The 20,509-nt window shown below is 41.8% G+C and overlaps 1 protein-coding gene across 2 annotated transcripts in view; it reads left to right on the top strand.

The window, feature by feature from the left end:
• Positions 1 to 583: 583 nt before the first annotated feature.
• LOC149067114 (microsomal triacylglycerol transfer protein-like) overlaps positions 584 to 20,509 on the top strand; it is a 32,975-nt gene continuing 13,049 nt past the window's right edge. The window contains exons 1-5 of one of the 2 annotated variants that reach the window (XM_089253040.1): positions 584 to 925; positions 7,076 to 7,260; positions 15,974 to 16,183; positions 17,665 to 17,781; positions 18,831 to 18,979. In XM_089253040.1, coding sequence (XP_089109166.1) covers positions 877 to 925; positions 7,076 to 7,260; positions 15,974 to 16,183; positions 17,665 to 17,781; positions 18,831 to 18,979 — 710 coding nt within the window. In that variant the 5' untranslated portion in view covers positions 584 to 876. The remainder of the gene's footprint in view (positions 926 to 7,075; positions 7,261 to 15,973; positions 16,184 to 17,664; positions 17,782 to 18,830; positions 18,980 to 20,509) is intronic. The other variant, XR_016195406.1, reaches the window with a different exon arrangement.

Genomic DNA, 20,509 nt, shown 5'->3' on the forward strand with positions numbered 1-20,509 from the left:
GAACTTTGCACTCACTCCCTCTCTAGTCCGGCGCACGGTGCAACAGACCCACCTGCACACCCCTACCTAGTTGTGGCCCTGAAAATGTACCGCCCAGTTCATTTTTACAAAATTAGGCTTGATTTAGCGGGCCACACAGGCGGAAATAGACTTGGAAGTCTGGGGGGGGGCACGATGATGATGATGTCAATGCATCTAAACATATATGCATTAGATCAGTCGACTTCACCTTTGATGCTGGGGGGGGGGGGGGGCCTCCACGCTCCCACCCCCGTATCTCCACCCATGGGGCCACATCAGATGATTCCGAGGAGTCACATTTGGCCAGCGGACCAATGGGTTAAGCACTTGTGTTATAACAGTACTTCATAAATCTAACTGCAAAAAATCGTGCTTTATTCCGGAAAAACAAAACAGTACAGCGTCCATCCTCCATTATAATATTCGTCACACGCAACTTATCTCTGACATAATTCTGAATCAGATCGAGAAATGAAACAGCAACAATAACGTCTGACACAAAAAAAAGTGTCCACGTGCTTTTATTTTTTGCCATTGTCAGTCGCGAGAGAGAAAGAGCTTTGTCATTCAACGAAAAACGCCTTTGTATACTAAAAAGGAACGCGTTCTTTTCCGCGTCCTGTGCGCTATCGTTCCGTAAATAAAATGCAAATAAACAGTTTTTTTCCATTTTCGAACGCGGGAGGTTAAAAAGAAAAACCAAAAAAAAAAACACGAAGTTTTTTCTCTCGCCATGTTTAAAACTTATCATGGACTTTGAACGTCCCGGGTTCAAGATTCAAAACCACCACCACCATTAGCACGATCTAATCTCTTGAGGAGATCGTTCGCCGGCCGCAACATCACCCAAGAAAAATGTTGTTCCTACATCTGAAATGCATCTTGGTTGCGATTTCGATCAATGGTGAGTAGAGATTAATAATTAATTAATCAATCAATCAATCAATTTATTTGCTTCTGCTGTTTTATTCGTTCGTAAGTATCGGTGTGTCTTCGCAATTTAAGAACACAATATTGACACGTTTCATAACGGGACTGTCACGTTACGTGCCACGTCACTTATTGCAGTCTTAACGCATGGGGGCCCCGTCTGGGCACGGACAGTGCTATAGCTACTATAATAGCCTTATACACTCGCCTTAGACAGCGCCGTCTTAACGCATGGGCCACCCGGGCACCTCAAGTGAAGAGGGCCTCAAAAAAATGAGAAGTAGTTGAATTTTTCGGGACTTCGCCTAGGAAAGCCTCGGAAAAATCACTTGGCCCGGGGACCTATGATGCTCTTAAGACGGCCCTGGGGACGGAGCCGTCTTAAGAACATATTGGTTGCTTCCCCCCCCCCTTCAAAATCATTTTTGTGAGAGCCCTCCTCTCTGTTTATACATTTCCCCCTAAAAAAATGCTTGTTTACAAATTCACATGCTTACTCTCAAAAATTTCAACTACATCTCATTTTTAGGGACTCCTCTCTATACTCTTGAAGGCCCCTAAGTGATTTTTTGAGGCCCCCCCCCCCACCTGACTAGAAACGACTGCCTACCAATTAAAGTGCTTCCTCTCGAAAATTTGAACCAGTTCTCATTTTCATGAGCCCCCTGGTCCCCATGCGTTATAATGAGATTTGATTATAATTTTCGAGAGAAAGCGTGTATAATGGTAGGTGGCTATTTTAACATGGTGTCCCCCTTTCGAAAAAATAATAATTTTTTTCTGGGAGGGCAAAAGCGGATACAGGCTCTTCGAACGGGAGGCAGGTGTATTTTCCACCTCCGCCAATGATGATACAAATTTTTTGAGGAACGGGAATGAGGGGGGGGGGGGGGGACTGGCGAAGCTATCCTTTACGCCTAAAGTTTTCTTGCATCTTGAAAATCAATGTGGTTCCCAAACACTGACGGATTGAAGGGAGGGGGTTACCAAGGTGGCGATCACTCAACCCCTCGAGAGTAAAATAAATAAAAAAAATATTTTCTGGGAGGGGTGTCCCCAGGCTCCCGGTTTTTCTCATCTTCCAACCAAACGCCCCCACCCACAAAATCCACCACTGTTCCCAACCTGTGGTATGTGTACCCATGGCCCCCCAAGGGGTGGGCTGACAAGGCTCCAGCCCTGGGGCCCGGGACGATTTCCACATTTTTTTCTTTTTCACACTATAAATTCATCATAAAGGGGCCCCGTGAAAATGTGGTCGGGGGGGGCCCCCGCAAAAGATCCCAGCCTAGGGGCCCTGCTCTAGGATATGGGGGCCATGTGTATACCCACGGACCCGTGATAAGCCGTCTAGGCAAGGAAGAGTGCGTGAAAAATGATCAACAATAGCAGAAGAAATGAATGAGTAAGTAAGCATAGGATGCATTTTTAGTAGCACGGAGGGGTCCATCCCTAGCCTGGGATCTTTGATGGGGAAATAATAGTGCGAAAAAATTAAAAGAATCGTCTCCAGAGGGCTAGACCTGCCACCAAAAATTTGATCAACATACATTCACTATTCACTGACTAACCAAGCATCTTCAATCTCAGAAATACCCAAGATGCATATCCCTGGGCCACGGATTTCCAACTGGACAGTTTCTTTGGGGTTCCGCATCATCAAACGCAACGGAACCCTTGAATTTCTGCCTGCAAGGCTACACTCGGCAATGGGGAAAAATCGCAAAGAATTGTGGGAAAGGGGCACGAGACCGCAAAAAATTCGTTGCGGGTGTAAATCTTTAATTTTTTTTTGGATAGGGAAAAAAATGCCAAGTAGGTTGATATTCACCAAATACCGCCATTCAAACCCGAATATTGCACATGTAAGCGGGGTTTCAGTTTTTCAAAATGGGTTCTTCGGTTACATAAAATATTAACATGGCAAAAAATATGACAGTGAAATAGTGAATCATTAGCATAATATCTCTAACGTAGCTGAAAGTTAAATTGGAAAAAATATTTCTTTCTTATTTTTGTGAATATCCAGCAAATGGGGGGGGGGATTTTTTTTACTGCCAAAATATCCCCTTTTAGAAAATAACTATATAATACTATACTGTATAACTATAACTGTACAGAATATTGAGAAATATCAACTAAAATCATTTCTGCCACCTATAAAACATAAACACTACTAGTAATGATCCTTAAAAAATTAGAAGTAATAAAAAATGATGTGTTGCATATAAAAAAAATATTGCATGATACTAATATTTTTTTAAGCAATAATATAAATGAAATTACCGAATTTGTCACAAAACTTTAACTGTTAATGTTTGTGCGCAGTAAAATAATACTGGAAAAAACGCAACGTTCAACCGTCCTTGGCTTTTTATGATTATAGTCGAAAAGCATATATTAACAAACCCGGAAAACTTTCATTTCCGTGTTATATGCTTTACAATTATAATTAAAACAAGCCCATGAGGCGCCACGCTTTCCAAGTAATACTGATGTTAATTTACTGTGTACAAACATTAACTGTTAAAATTTTAAAGCAAATTTAACAATTCAATTAATATTATTGCTTATAAAATATTTACTAATATCATATTGCACTGTTTTTTTTTATATGGTGAATTAATCAAAAACCAATTACTCAATTCCAATCGAACAGTTGTGTTTTTATTTGATAGGTGGCAGAACAGGTTCCAGTTTTATATATAAATGAAGTTTCCCAATATAATACATCCTGTACTCTGTACTGTATAGTTGCTTTCTGAAAGGCATATTTTTTTGAGGTTGATGAAATTGTATTTTTATCCGTTTGTTGGTTATGGGCAAAAGGAAAAGGCACCAACTAAGGCCTTAATAAAATTATAATTGCCCATTGGAGCAGGTGAAATAAAAGCGTATATGCCCCCTCCTCCATCTCAAACAAAACAAAGTTGGGGGACACATTTCATGTAGGAATAAAATTTTTCCTTTCCCCGCGAACATTTCTGCGATCATCGTGACCTCTCCCTCAATCCCGTAGCCAGGCCCCGTGGACGTTAGTGGGGGCTCCTCCATATAGTGAATTTATAGTGTAAAAAAATCCGACCGCTCAGATAAACACCCTATGATTCAATGATTATCATGATTATTTCGAGCATTTTCCTGATTATTTAAAGCACATGCCAGAATTCTTGTGCGGGAGTTTTGGTAATGGTTATAATCAAAGCTCTTGAATCGGGAATATGACTCTTAATAGAGGATGACAGGGCTTCAGCCTCTCTAGTCCCAACCACGGGTTAAATCAGGTACGGCACGGAGACCCATAATCCCCCCCCCCCCACACACACATCCTACAGTAGAGCCCCTAAGCTGAGATCTTTGGTGGACTTCCAGGTAAGACTCTTCACAGGCCCCACTCCTATTACGAACTTATTCTATCACTCCTATTACTTAACTTACTTTTATAGAGTGGAAATAGAAATTATGGGAATATACTTGGGCCCCGTGCCCCACCCCCGTGTAGGGACATGCGGGGACCTTATTTGAATAGGTGTTCCACGATAAGATCTGGCATAATGATTTACGACAATAAATATATATATTAAGAGCCATAGGCGGCGATAGACTTGAAAATCTGGGGGGGGGGGCACGATACTGATGATGTCAATTCATCTATATATACATATACATTAGATCAGTCGATCCACCTATGACGCGGGGGGGGGCAATGCCTCCCATGCTCCCCCGTATCTCCGCCATGTTAAGAGCAGAGACGTGCGAAGGTGGGGGGGGGGGGGGGGAGTGACCCTTACGTGTGACAAAAAATTAAAGTTCAAATTTTCTGTGTACAAACAATATTTCGGTTAAAAAATTAAAATATCGAAAGAAAATATCTTTTTATGTGCTATATATATAAATATATTTTAACCAATGTGTATTTTCAACCAACAAAAATTGCTATTTCAACCAATTTCTGTCAATTTCGATACTTTTTGAAGGGTGATAACTCAGAGTTTCTCGGGAAGACAATTTTTGTACCCCCGTAACCTTTTGTGCCCCTTCAAAGGCCGATCTTGCGTATGCCCCTGACTACGAGGTGGTGCCTAAGTTCTGTATCATTTTGCCTTGATGCTGTTTAGACGGCAGTAGAGCGAAGCAAACGTCTTTTTTTTTTTTTTTTTGAGTATTTATTCAAAAATTTGTTCTCTAGTACAGCCTCATTATCATCAAGGGTTCCGCTGCACAGCCTTATTATAACCAACAGGGGTTCCGCGAGCAATTCTACGCTTGGGAAAACCCTGCCTAAAGCCGGGTTTTCCTAGGAGTAGAATATCTGCGCAGTGTGCAGCGTAAAAACGCTGATTGGTTAAAAACTGGAAATTCAGGTTATTTTGGCCAATCAGAATTTTCACGCTGCACGCGCTGTAGAAACCTGCTTCTAGGAAAACCTGGCTTTAAGCCGGGTTTTCCTAGGAATAGGTTTGTTGCACAGCGTGAACCGAATTAGACTATTTCGCGCCGACAGAAACGTGTTACATAATCACGCTACGCGTTTGTGTTTTCCTAGCGAGGCGCATCAGATCAGGGAGGCTATATAAAGTATATGGCTTTGGCATCACCTACTCTGTCGTCTGCATGCTCCGGTTTGAAGGGAAGGGAAAGAAAACACACAAGAGAGTGAAGAGAATATCGGCAAAACCGCGGCGCACGACGCATTTGACTCCTAAAGAAGCAGTCGGCCAATCACGCCCGACGTAAAGCGCTGTCGTCAGGCGTATTGCGCTCTGTAGGTAAACAGTCATGCTACTTTTCTTACTGGTGAGTGGACGGCGTGTCGCGCTGGGCGAATCGCGTTGCGCGCGACACAGGAAACCTGCTCCTAGGAAAACCCGACTTTAGGCGTCTACGCAAAGGAGTACGCGCCATACACACCTTCAAAGGAGTACGCGTATATAGAAATATCGAGAAATTTGCTTGACCCCCCCCCCCCTCCTCCTCCTCCGAAATGAGTAAGAGGCTTACGGTATCTTTATAAATTCGTAGACTTTTTCTTACACTGCACTGGAAGCTACTTCTTAAAATTCATAGCGGGCCTGCTTCACAGCGTTCATTCCCTAGGGTCAGGGCCGTCCTAAGAGCATCATGAACCTTTGGGCCAAGTGATTTTTCTGCAGCCCTACCTGTCGAGTACTCGAAAATTTGAACCGGTTCTCATTTTTGTGAGGCCCCCCGTGCCCGGGTGAGCCCCATACTTTAAGACCTAGGGTCCTCCTAAGAGAGACGTAGGATGTGTTTCAGATCCATAGGCAGTCGTCCCATGCAGGGCCGTCTTAAGAGCATCATGGGCCCCCGGGCCAAGTGATTTTTCTGATTCTCTACCTGGCGAATTCTCCAAAATTTCAACTAATTCTCATTTTTGTGAGGCCCTTCTTCTCCTGAGGCTCCCGGGCCGTGCCCGGGTGGGCCCATGCGTTAAGACGGCACTGGTCCCATGTCGTCTTACCGCATGGAGCCCATCCAGAGCAAGGCGCGGAGATATGGGGGGAAGGGAACCCCAGAAAAATTAGAACAGGTTGAAATGATAGCAGAGGTAAATTCGTTCGGTAGAGGGTCTCAGAAAAAACACCTGGCCCGGGGCCCACGGCAATCTTAAGACGGCCCTGCCCTTGGGTGATGCCTGAGTACTAGACAGAATTTGCTCAGCAGATTGTAATTTCTGAAATTAATTATGGGGGGGGGGGGAAAGGCACGGTCATCTCAATAGCATCGTGGACCCCCCTCTCCCTGGCAAATGGTATTCAGAGGCCCTTATTTTGCTGGATTTACCAGCCTGCCAGTTTGCATATTTACCATCAAGAATCATAGTAGCAGATCTAAATGATGGGATCCTGCACCTGCAACCTCTGGGCCTTGGTCAGATGGACCTATGAGTTAAGACGGCACTACTGGCGTTGGAGGGAGGGCACAGTATTACAAAATACTGTTGAATTTCGAGCACCCAAACCAGCAAATCAACGGCGCTGAGACCGCCCTCTATCGAGTAAATATAAAGTTCCAGAGTAATTGTTATATTAACTGTATATGATTCATAAGTCTATTTTCATTTTTGTTGCATTCAAATGACATCTTTGTGTTTGTGTTGCAGGGCTGGTTCAAGCTTTCAGCGTAGGGAAGAGGTACATCTACGATTACGAGGCGACCGTGATTGCGGGCAGCTGGAGGGACAGGCAACAGGATGATAAAAGGCCCCTAGGCGTTCTCATGACTGCGGAGCTGCACTTGATGCCCGTGTGGGAGAGCGAAAACCACGAGAAACTAGTAGAGATAGAGGTATCGTCAACCAATTAAAATTTAATTTTTGTTTGTGTTATTAACATTCAAGGCTTGTTCCCTCAAATGGGCGAACCGGACACTTACCCAGGGCCCACAAATTTTCAGGGTCCTGAAATTTGTATTCCAGGCCCTACTTTTTTGTATTCTAGGCACGCTTCCACTCCCCACCCGAAGCCTCTGCCTCAAAGTTTGTTTGAGGCATGTTTGATGCTTATGTTTTTTGTGGCCCGGTGCAAAAGCAAGATTGAGGTCCTCTAGAACAGGGTTTCCACCCCCCCCCCCACGCCAGTGCATTATTGTACGCAAACGGGTGATTTTGTGTGTGTGTGTGTGGTTAGCCCCTCCCGATATATTTTATATACATAATTTCTGTAAAATAATTTTTGCATTAAAATACAATATTCGTGTGTATTTTAATGCAAGGGCTGACAGGGCTCTAGTCCTTCTGATAATTTTTTCACGCTATAAATTCACTCCCGTGGAAAGTCTGGGGGGGGGGGGGGCGCTCATGAGTTATTAATTTTCAAAATCTACAGATATCTCAAGCAAAAACAATCAATAATTTCAGAAATTTTTCAGTTGTGAAATTCTGAAATATTAAAATAATTTCTTTCGTGAAATTATTGCATTTCGATTAAAAATGACATACACTGTCAGAACCAGAATAAAAAATTTCCAGCGATTATCTGGCCCTTTTGCGGGCCATCTATCACCATAAGGGCTGGGGGCCCGTCGCGTCCCCGTGATGAAATTTACAGTGTGTGTGTGAAATTCGCGCCTTAAAATTCTTCTGATTAAACTGATACTCCTAGTGCCATCTATCAAACACTTCTACTTCTCCTACTGACAAATAGATGGCGGCATAAGTACCGTCATTGACGAATGATGTTTAAAATTCTGTTTAATTCGGTTAAAGAAACTAAAAAGAAATCACTATTTTGATTTTAAAAAAACCAAGATAGTAATAACATAAAAATAGTATAAAGGGTATAATTATATTTTATCTAAAACTTTAACGCATTCAGCTACACACATTAGGTTATGTCTTATGTGAAATTGTATTCCGATATATATTTTTGATTTCTTTTTTTTTATGGGAAAATTTCACTTTATTCAATGATCAGAGATATAAATGGAATGATAAAATTGAGAACTAAAAGCACATAATGCCTTATTAGATGATAATTTGAAAGATATTGTAGAAAATACTTTAATGCTACAATCATATTATTCGGATATATATTGTACGATTTATTTATTTTTTAATTTTGTGTGATCATGTATGACCCTAAAAAAGAAAAGTCACCGCCGTCCATATTTACGAATTTTTCATTTCAAAAGGCACGTGAGCGTGGAAGACGTTAATGTTTAATACGCACGTTTGTTGGGAATCCGACGTCATCGGCCTCTATCGTCTGCATTTGAATCCTAGATACCGCAGGGAAGCCTTTTTTGATCCATGGCTTAAAATATTTTAGAGCCAATGACGTCTATGGTCCGGTTTAGAGCGCCTTGAAATACCAAGCTGACTCAACCGACATATTTGAGCAGAAGTGTGACGTCAGAAATATCACTTATAGCCAATCGCTGTTCTTCATGTTTTTGGACGTTATTTGGAGCGGAACAACTATAGTAGTATAATCCTTTTTATTTTGCTTGGCGGAATTTCTTTTTTGGCGAGTTGCGTTTACCGGAAGACTGGCGCTTTTTATCTCCCTCTCAGCTATTTCCTATTGTGCATCTTTTCTAGGTTTGCTTTTTTTTTTTTACCATGGCTTCAGTTTCTGATGTGATTAAAAAATATCAGGGCATCTTCTCCGAAAACCTCCATTTCAAGTTCTCTAATGCCAGGCCAACTGTAGGTCGGGAGGGGGTTGGAAATTCTATCTTCTACTTGTCTTACCTGTGCCAAAACAGGCCCGTTTTCTTGGAGTTCCTGAGGGAAGCTGGACTCCTCAAGTCACGGATGCAATGCTTGAAGTGCAATGGCAACATGAAGATCGCAGCTAAAAAGACTCTCTCTGACGGCTTCATTTGGATCTGCACGGGTTCGAAGGAAAACAAGGGTTGCAGGGCCCAGAAATCAATCAGGCACGGCTCTTGGTTCTGCTGCAGCAAGCTGAATCTCGAGGAGATCCTGCTGCTCGCCTATGAGCTGGTGAAAGGCGAGAGGACCTGTAAGATTGCAGAGGAATTCTTTTTCTCTTCCAACACCTTGGCCGATTGGCGCCAATTCGTCAACGAGATCATTCTCAATGACATTGAGCTGAAGTCTGAGAGAATAGGTGGTGATGGGAAGATAGTAGACGTGGAGGAGTCTAGGTTCGGGAAGAGAAAGTTTAATAGGGGGGGACACGGGTTCGAATCTAATCAGTGGGTTTTTGCGGGGTTGGAGAGACATTCGGGTAAGTTTTTCCTGGTGGCCATTCACGACAGGTCGGCAGATACACTCGTCGGGGTGATTGAGACGTGGTTGCAGAAGGGGACGGTGATCCATTCGAATTGCTGGAAGGCCTGTGATCGTCTAGGTGAGAGGAGCTGTAACCATCTGAGAGTCAACCACAGCGTCGAATTCCTTGACACAGAAACTGGGTGGAGTCACGCCAATGGCGTCGAGAGGCGACACACCAAGACCTCCTTGCCAGAATACAACAGGCAGGCGGATACTAAATTTCATTTGGCGATGTTCTTGTTCCGGCGGGCGTGTGAGGAAAAAAAAATTGACAGATTCAACACCTTTTTGGAGATAGTCAGGGACATCAAGTGGGAAGATTTTAAAGTTTCCATCTAGACAATCCCACGCTTTCCAGCAATAGTTGTGTTTGTTTGCATACAAAGATGAATATTAACTGATCTGCCGAATGAAATGGTATGATAGACGAACTTAAGTGGAATATTTAAACACCTAAGCAGCTCTATCCTATCTCGAACTGTTTTCGAGGTAATGGTACATAACGGATGATGAAAGAGAAATGAGTGAAGTCTTTCAGGTGGTAAACTTCACAAAACTAAAAACCTTAGTTGTGTGAAGTTTCTGACAGACTTGTGTGCAAAGTAAGCACATGTTTAGAAAGAGCGGGGAAAATCCTATAAAGTGACGTACTATTTTCATCGAAATATCTGGATTTAATGGCAAGCTATGAGCGCTGAAGGGTTGGCAAAGGGAAATATCTGTTACCGTCAATTCCGCAAACACTCTTCTTTGGACAATCGGTCAAATTTATAAAATAAAAACTTGTCCATTTCATAAGCTTTTGAAAGAGTCTACAATAAATCATATCTGTGTTCCACTTCAGGTGAGATTTAGTCTTTTGCTCATTGATACATTCTCTGAAATCAATTCTCGTCGAATTTGACATCTGGAATTGGCTCTTACAGATTTTTACCATACCCCTATGAGAGGTTATAGGGATTAATCCTGTGGGACGATTCCTACTATTTGTTTCTTTTTTTGCATTAAAATTCACTATGTGGGTGGGGACTATGAGCCCAGACCGGGGGGGGGGGGGCAGGGGCGTAGCCAGAAATTTCGTTCGGGGGGGGGGCCAAAGTGACAGAACAATGGATTTGGCCATCTTTTTCCCTTTTTTCGGTCATTTTCTCACATTTCGGGGGGGGGGGGGGGAAGGCGCTCGTCAGATATCCTAGCCTATGATCCCCTGCAGTGACTTAATAGGATTTTTTCTCCTGCAAAATCAAATCGTTGCCAAAAAAACCTGTAATGGCCAGTTCTGAATATCCACTTTGTTGAATGCTAATTTTGGTGATGTAAAAAATATATGAATTTCCCCTGAACTAGAATGCCAATATGGCTTATCGTAGGCTCTTTGGAAAGTTGTTATAATGGACGACAACAATTTCAATAAATTTAACCGATTTTCAGCTAGAAGGGTTCCTTACGGAATTGGCGGTTACAGATTTTGAATTCGGCGATTCAATTTCGAACTTCTCTAGTCTTTCTGCGTTTGTAGCTTGCCATTGAATCCAAATATTCATGACGGAATCAGTGTCGCTTTGTAGGGTGTTTTTTTCCCCACGCTGTTTCAAAACGTGTTCGGTTTTGCTTGTAGGTTTTTCAGAATCTTCACAAATTCAGGTTTTTTTCAGACTCGACTAATTTTTCTTCTGCAATCCACCATAACTGGAAAATGGCAAGAGATGGGACAGGGTTGCTATGGTGTTTCACGTTTTCTCTCTTGAGCTCGTCTATCATCTCCTTTCATTCAGCAGATTAGGGGGAAATACACCCCTGTATGTATCTATGTATTCATCCTGTATGTATATATGTTACTGCCGAAGACTGAAGTTGGCCACTTTGTGACCTGGCCAATGTCTGAAATTCGGGGCTTTGACCAGCCATCGTATATCAATCCCTGTTTATCCCCTATATCTATCGATTCTTATGATTCAAGGTCATTGCCCCATTGGCGTATTTTTTGTGATAATTATTGCCATAATTAGCCATAGCTAACCATAATTATTATGCTTAGCTATGGCAAATAACCAGAATAATCTGAATGTTGATATCTTAGTGATCCTTATATAGGGATCAACATATAGAGGCTGGACAATGCCAGGTCAAGTGGGCTGGCCAGTTTGCAAAATGGCCAACTTCGGCTCTGGCCGTGACATTTATGCAGTGAAACCTGTACAAAACGGAACATCAAACGACTAAAATAATATTTTGTTTCAGATAGATTTCTGAGTTATAAAGGTGCAAATTGAAGCACTAATTGTACAGACTATATTCCGTTAACCCTAGAATACTAACCGAAATAAAAGGAACTGCATGTTACCTATATTAATTACGAAGACGCTGTTTCTGAGACGCACGTTTATGGTTTTACTGCCTGTGAGGCTGTACAAATTTTGTTGCCCTTCTCCCATTCATGTCTAATTTCATTGACTCAAATTTGCAACCCTGCGCCACACAATCCTATTGGTCCCCTTGCCCTATAAATGTGCCTCTGTCTCTAGGTCACTATAATGGCCACTCACATGTTAACACTATATGTAATCACCTGTATGCTTGATGGTCCCTCGCTCTCTAGGTCACTCGTTTAGTCATTCACATGCTTACACCATCTTTTGGTTTGCTCACTGATCTGGTCCCTTGATTTCGAGATCAGGATCATACACTCCGTCCCTCGCTCTCTAGGTCACTCACTGACTGGTTCTTCGCTCTCTTGGTCACTTCACTTGCTTGCATACTCTTCTGTTCACTCACATGCTTGGAATCCTGTAGGTCACTTGTTTGGTCACTCACTGGCCTCTAGTGCCTCGCTCTCTAGGCAGAGGCAGTCTGATTTTGTGGCCACCATAAAACTTTTTACTACTTTTTTTTTCTATTCTAATAATTTTTTGTACTGCTCATTCCTCAAATTTGCCGCCCTCCTCCGAACTTGCTGCCTTGGGCTGTAGCCCGCCAACCCCCCCCCCTTCCCCCTGTAAATACACACCTGGACTTGGAGTTAGTATTCTAGGGTTATGACGGGTTTCACTGTGTTTATATATATTCGCCCTGTAAATATTTATTTGCATAATCCAGAGAATATATTTATATCGCTGTAAAGTTATATTTTTGATCTCGATCTCATAGTGTTCGTTTTGATCTTGGAAACTTATTGTTGAGCCATCAGACATGTTTGATGCTGGAAAAAAAAATTAACCGTCAAAAGAGATTATACTACAGCTGCTCCCTTGGAGCGGAAAACCAGGATTTTTTCCCCCCATCAAAGATTGAACACGGTGAGTCTGCCCTTCTTTCTAGCTGCCTTAGGCCCATCCCAGGTAGTGAAATATTCCCCCCCTCCCCAAGACAGACCTGACTTGAAAGCAGTGTGGTCAGGAAGCCTCAAATATGTAGGGAGGGAAGCCCCCACGCTGTAACAAGATTTGTAGTAGGGCTTTGGAGAGTAAGGATGCAAGTTGGTGTGTGTGTGTGTGTGGGCTGTTGTTACTTGAGAACCATCCCGTGATGCTGTAGAGACGGCCGGGGTGGGGGTCCTGGACATAGCATGTATTAGTCTTCATGATTGCTGTGGAAAATTTGTGGTTTGTCAGCTATTGAAATTTGTGCCCTCTCCCCCCGTAATATGAGGGCTTCTTCTCGTGCCTACATAGAAATCGAGCCAAAAAGGTATATTAAGGGGTAAGCACACTTTTTAAAACCTTTTTATGGATTGTTTGTACAGTGAAACCTCGCTAGAACGATACTTGATATGATAATCATATAGCAGAGATCGACTTTAAAGTTTGGGTTGGGGGGGGGGGGGTTGAAGAGGCATGATGATTGCCAGAGGAGGGAGGATCCATGATGATGTCTGTTCATATATACACATTTACATTATGAAGGTTTCCGACAGCTGGCTGATGCAGAGATAAATCAAGGAAAGAAAATTCAACTGACCTTGTGGGAATTGAACCTATGTCCCCTCACTTGCCGGGTAAGCGCCCTAGACCACTGGACTACAAAGCCAACGAATCCTCTTTCTTTAGAGCTTATGTGCGCTGAACGGGGCCGTATATGGACAGCCAGACCTAACTCGGGCTGAAGGCCACAATTTCTGATACTGCCACCAGATGGTAACTTATCCAACGATGGTGACACTTTCTGCTATTGCTAGGAAGGTTTTGACAGCTGGCTGATGCGAAGATATCTTCACATAAGTTGCCATCTAGTGGCAGAGTCAGACATTGTGAGCTTTGACTTGAGTTAAGTATCTGGCTGTGCGTGTACGGCCCTGTTCAGTGCACACAAACTCTTAGGAAAGATTGAAATATCTATTGCCCTTGTAGTCTAGGGTGCTCATCCGGCAAGTGAGAGAGCATAGGCTCCATGTCCCGCAAGGACAGCTTTTTTTCCTGAATTCATCTCTGTATCAGCCAGGTGTCGGAACCTTTGTAGTAATAGCAGAGAGTGACATCATCTTCAGATATTTACATTAGATCAGTTAGCTTTGCTGGAGGGGGGGGGGGGCAATGCTCCCCGTATCTCCACTTAATTCCTCTATACCAATATTTTTTCTTGGTTTGTAGAGTATCGTTATATCGAGGTTTCACTGTATTTATATTTTGTTTTTGATGTAAACAAATTTTACGTGTATAAACCACAGGGCCGGACAAATAAAAATAAAAATTTACCCACCAAGCATAGTTTCCTTCCCCCGAGAAGAACAGTCCTAAATATTGTATTTTTGACTTTTCCAAGACTTAACCTGTTGAACAGCAATTAGAAATCACTAAGCCTCTCATTCAAAATTCCAAATCCTTTTTAATGAAATAGGCTTTCTTTTCCAATTTCCAGCAGGTGCAAACTAAGGGGATTAAAGAGAAAAGTTTCCTATCGGGGAATCAACTTTATGAAATATGTGCGCTTGCCAATGCTGAAATGAGAGGCTTTTATGGAGGCGAGATATCTTGTCAATGCTGCTTAACCTAGGAAAAACTCGCTTGGTTTCTCAGTGCACGAGAACTCGCTCATGCACTGACATTACCGTCTAGATCGTTACTATCTTTATAAGTGCACTGATTATCAACAGTTAAAATCACCAATTTTAGCTGTTGTCCCAGATGTGGGGCTGGCCAATGTCGGGTGATTTATTATGCCTAAATAAATGTATTACATGCACGACTGTAAAACAAATTAATACTAAATTCAAAATTCTGGCTTTGCAGATCTAGTGAGCCCTTTGTTGTTTATTGTGGCCAGGTTCACGCTTCTCAGCTTAGGGACTCAGGTGAGCCCTTCGTGTTGATGGGTCACCTCTCCCCTCTCAACTTGGCAGCTCCACTAAGCCCTCTACTGTGGCCAAGTGAGGTCCTGGTCCCCGTCTACTTTTCTTGGCTTGGTGGCTCGGGTGAGCCCTTCATGTGTTTGTGGCCAGCCCACATCTCCTCTGTTGGCCTGGTAGCTATATGTACTGTCTATTGTGGTCCACTGTGGTTTTGAGTCTATGGCTTTGCAGCTTTGGTGAGCCCTTCATTAACCCCTACCCTCATTCCAGGTGCTGGGCTACATCTCCTCTCTCAGCTTGGTAGCTCTAATGAGCCCTCTACTGTCTATTGTGGTCCACTTTGGTTTCTAGTCTATGGCTTTGTAGCTGTAGTGAGCCCTTTGTCGTTGTTTACCATGGCCAGGTCTATGTCTACTCTTCTGGGCTTGGTGGCTCGGATCAGCCCTTCATGTCACTGTGACCAGCCCAGGAGCTAGGCCACATCTCCCCTCTCAGCTTGAAAATGGCTGTGCCGGTCACTACTTCCCACTACAAGCTAGGCAAGAGTAGAAACTCCAACCTCTCGTAGTTTTGAAGTGGGAAGCAAACTATTTCAGGATGCGAGAGATTTTCTCTCGCGGAGCAAGTTCTCCTGGGTTTAAAGGGCTAATGACACCATTTTCATGTTAGAAGACATGCTAATTATGAAATCAAAAATTTTGTCATTCTTATACTCGGATTTAGCAATCACATGCTATAGGAAATTTCAGGTGGCAATGCTGATGTTTCACCATGGCGACCATACACCGGGGATTTGTCTAGCCCTGATATAAACAAATGATACAATATTTGATTTTAATTTCTCAGAATATTGATAAATTTCATTCAACGTTGAGTAATCAATTTTTTTTAGCACATTTCTTATGTTATAGAATAAAATGTGAATAATTTGGAGCCATTGAGTTTTAAGACATGCTTTTCTTTCCATATTCAAGTTGAAAAATGCTATCAAATCGACTCCAGAATGTTCCAAGACACAGAAGAAGCATGCACCATTTGGTATTTCGCCATTTTACGTCCTCCTTGTTGAAGACAATGTTTCAAAGTATTTCACCTTTCATCGCGAAGCCACTGACGTGGAAAACATCAAGAAAGCGCTGACGGGCTTATTACATTATAGCAGAGCATCTCGGACTGCAGTAGAGGTAAAGTGTTTTTATGTGAATATTGATATCATGCCACTGCCAACATCACATTACAGCTGAGCAGGTGCTGCTTAGGCAATTGTAGAGGCATTGTGTTGCTTAGGTTAAACTGGATTGTCCCCATGTATTATGGGACAGCTAAATTTCCCCCATATTATTCGGCTCTTGGGAGGAAACTATCGCCTCTCTCTGTATCCTTGTCTAGATTGGTTGCATGTGGGTAGAGGTTTAGTGGCTTTCTGAATAGAGCCGATCTCCCCGTTAAAAAGTTTCGCCACAGTGAGCAACTGGCAACAATGTGGTACTTACTGCACATCAATCTGAAGTCGATAAACAGTAAGCCCCTGAGTATTCAATCATTACACTTCACTCATATCACTACTGAAATATAGATGGCAGCACTGAAAAATTGGACAATACACCAGATACATACTCAGTTTTTTATTACACACACTTCCGGCACAACTCGCTAGCTTGTAAATTGCCCAAGGCGATAGACCTGAGTTGTGCTCCATTTGAAAGAAAGCAAGTAAATCCCTGCTAAATACAGTAAAACCCCCCTTAATGGACACCCCCTTATAAACAGTCACCTCCCTTTTACGGCTGAATAATGATTTCCCTGTGAAAATGCATAAAACTACGCTTTTCAAACCGCTGATTAACAGTCATCCCTCTTTTATGGACAAATGTTTTTATCCCACCGGTGTCCCGCAAAATAGAGGTTTTACTGTATTAAGATAATCTTTTTTTTTTCTATTTTTCAATCGCTTTTCAAGTTACCGTATTATTCTGCGTATAATCCGTGGTGGCACATAATCTTCATGCAAAATTTGAAGAAAGGAAAAAAAAACAATGTATAATCTGCGGCAGCATATTATCCACAGGATTTAAAAAATAAATGAAAACTTACCTTGTGTTTCAATAATAAATCCATTGGTATGCTAATTAATGAAATTTATTAATGAAACAATAGCATTATTTACACACAAGACAAAATTTACAGTTCAGTCAAAAACCTTCAAATTCAGACTCATCAGGCGGATAACATAATTTTCTGTAGATTGCCCGCAGCGGTAGATAATCTGTATGTTTTTTAAACTGTTTAACCACTTTTTTATACATAAGAAAATATGGTATTTTGATTTTTCTGGTTCGTTTAATTTCCGGGGGACAAAAATTTTTGATTTTAAAAACAACAATGGTTTTCCCCTCATCATCATAGTTATTATTAAAATCATTATGAAATTTTTTTTGCATGCATTACATTACACGCAAAGAATAATTTTTGCACAATGAGCTTAGCGAGAATCACCCATACCTTATCAAGACTGCACATTGATTAAGAGGCTTCCATTGCCATAGAAACGAATGATGCGGCTCCCTCGTAGTTTTTCCTTCACTGCAAAGTTAACTATGAACAGACTGTTGGTATTTTATTGTGCTTTCACAACTCTAATTCTTTCCTTTTTCAACATATTCAGTCAGATGTGATTGGAGTTTGCAATGTCAAGTACATCAGGCTTGGAAATAAGATCACAAAATCAAGATACAACTGTGCACCACACGGGACACAAACATCATCTCATCGCTCCAATGAAGTATGTTATAAATCATGCAAAATTTTTACTTAAATTTTTTGCTTAAATTTTTCTGTTTACGTACAAATTTAATGGTAATCATTAGTGACTCTACCTACCATGGATGAGTTTATTACTTGTTGCTTTTGGCACTCGTGATGAATTCCTGTACAAATTAGTAGGTGCCTGATTGGTGCAGTGGTAAGATGCTCGTCTTCCACCGTGAAGGTTACCGTCGAGGTCCACGGGTTGTGAAGTGCAATAGAAACAAGTTCTTTACCTACTTAGCGTGGGGCAACCACCGATAGATTGTGCCTTCATTTCCCACCCAACTCCAGTGGTTGGAAATTGCTGTATGGCGGTATATGACCAGAGTTGGTGTGCGGTAAAGTAGCACAAGTTAGTGAGGTACCTTTTTGCATAGGCCTATACAGTGGATCTCGCTTGCAACAGTTGCACTTAAAACATTTTCCCCACTTAGCTAAGACTTACTTTGTGCTGTCCCAACTTTTACTAATACTCATTGAGATTTCCTGGTTTAAAGCATTTTCCAGTGAGGTGCGGTAGCTCCGGTGGATAAGATACTCATCTAAAGTACCAAAGGATGTTTAGAGGTGTCGTGAGTTCAATACCCGGTTCGTTCTTGTCAGAAAACTTTCCTGACACAGGGGTACAACAGAAAACAGTGACATAACCGAAGAAAAAATTGCTACCTCAGGGAGTCCCCCCCCCCCCCATCGAGAGGTTAGCGCACCAACCTCTCAGTGAGTACAAAAAAACAAGCCTGCCATTCAGAATCGGCAATAAATTGTAGGTCCCGGGGTCTAATTAGCCCTCATGTGCAGAAAATGATCAAATGAGCATTTTCGAGTTTTTTCCACAACAGTTTTTTGAAAACTGTTAAGCAGGGTTCACTCATTCCTGAGTAAAATGTTAAATTTATGAATGACCTATCTTCTATTTTCAATCGACCATTCGGCTGCAATTTGTTCTTATAATTTGGTGATTGAAAACTGCGCTGTGATGTATGATGCTTCATGTGTGCTGATGTATTTCCACATGTGTCCTAGGGACTCGATGCTACAATTTCACAGATGTCGGACACTGTTTACGAGTTTTCTGAAGACCAATTCGATGTCTTCCAAGCAGTAAAGATCAAAGATATGCTGCAGATGTCTAGTGATTTATGGAGAGCGAACTCGATATCAGTTGAAACAGAGTGAGTCATTTCGTTTTTTGGGAGGTTCTCATGAATATCATTGATAGTATAGTATACCAACTGTTTTTTTCCCATTTCAAAATTAAACGGAATGTCTCGCCAAAGCACATTTATGTTCTTGGTGTTCATTGCATGACTGCCAAGTCTTCCAGAAAATGCGGGAGAAACTCTAATTTCTACTTCCATCTCCCAGAGACCCAAAAAAATTACTGAATCTCCCAAATGTTTTGCTGCGATTATTGCAAAAACTCCCTACTTTTGGAGGGGAATAATTATTCCCAATGAATTCATCTGGGAAAAGTCTATTGTTTGTATTTTTTCCTTCCAAAAATCATATGCATAATCTAAATTATGGTCATTGCATCAGATCACAGTGAAATGTTTCACATTTTGGCAGGGAAAAGACAAATTTGCCAAATAGACAACATTGGTTCAGTCTCTCGGCAATTGGATAAGCATAATGACTTGCATCTAGGATTAACCATATTTCCTGTTAAATCTGTGTGTTCCTTTTTTGAGTCCCCCATGACAATTTTTTATGTTGATGCAATTTGATTTTAGGGCAATACAGCTGCTTCAAAGCAGAACGTTTTGCATTTTCCTGCAACAAGCCCTCAGCTGAATGAAAATGTTCTGTGGTAAAATTTCATTTATAGTGTTTTCCCATGCGAAAAAAAACCAAAAAAACAACCCTATTTTCTCAAAATTCTTCCAGAGATTATTCTGCAGTAGCACTGATTGTTCTATGACATACGGCACAAATTTTGGCCCATTCTGCTTTCGGGTACAGCAGGTGATTTAATCTATTGTTGGGCGATGATTTGCGAATTTATGCTAATTGACTATGACTAGCACAATTAACATTTTTCCAAGGAGGAAAAAATTCCCAGGCCACTCTTTTTGTGCCTCATGTTCTAGGCCGATCTTTGGGTCACTCTCATGCTTACACACAGTCTAGATCAATCACTGAGCTGGTTCCTCACTCTCTAGGTAATTTCTCTTTGGTCACTTCCATAATTAAGCTCACTCCCATTCTTACATACTGTTTTGGTGACTTGTTGCATGCTTGCACATTTTTTTTGTGGCTCACTGACCAAATTTCTTGCTTTCTAGGTCACTCCCATGCTTACACACTCTCTAGGTTACTCATCGACCAGCATCCTTGCTCTCTAGGTAACTTTTTTTGGTCACTTCCATACTTATGCTCAATTTCATGCTTACCCTCTGTTTTGGTAACACACATGTTCGCACATTTCCATGCTTACACACTGTGTTGGTGAATTATGTGTGCTCATTCTTTTGGTTGCTCACTGGCCTAGTCTCTTGCTCTCTATGTCACTCTTTTGATTGTTCACATTCTTGCAAAATCTTTGGGTCACCTTTTTTGGTCGCTCAAATGAAATAGTCCCTCAATCTTCAGGCAGAGTTGGATTTATAGTTTTGCCAAACTTCTTCCATTTTCCACTCGGAATTTTTTTGATTACTTGTTCCTCAAATTTGCTGTCCCTTTGAACTGGCCACCCTGGCCTG

The sequence above is a fragment of the Pholcus phalangioides genome, unplaced genomic scaffold (assembly GCF_987345545.1).
Source record: "Pholcus phalangioides strain wild (caught in Gottingen) unplaced genomic scaffold, Ppha-v1.0 ptg000031l_1, whole genome shotgun sequence".
NCBI classification, from domain to species: Eukaryota; Metazoa; Arthropoda; class Arachnida; order Araneae; family Pholcidae; genus Pholcus; species Pholcus phalangioides.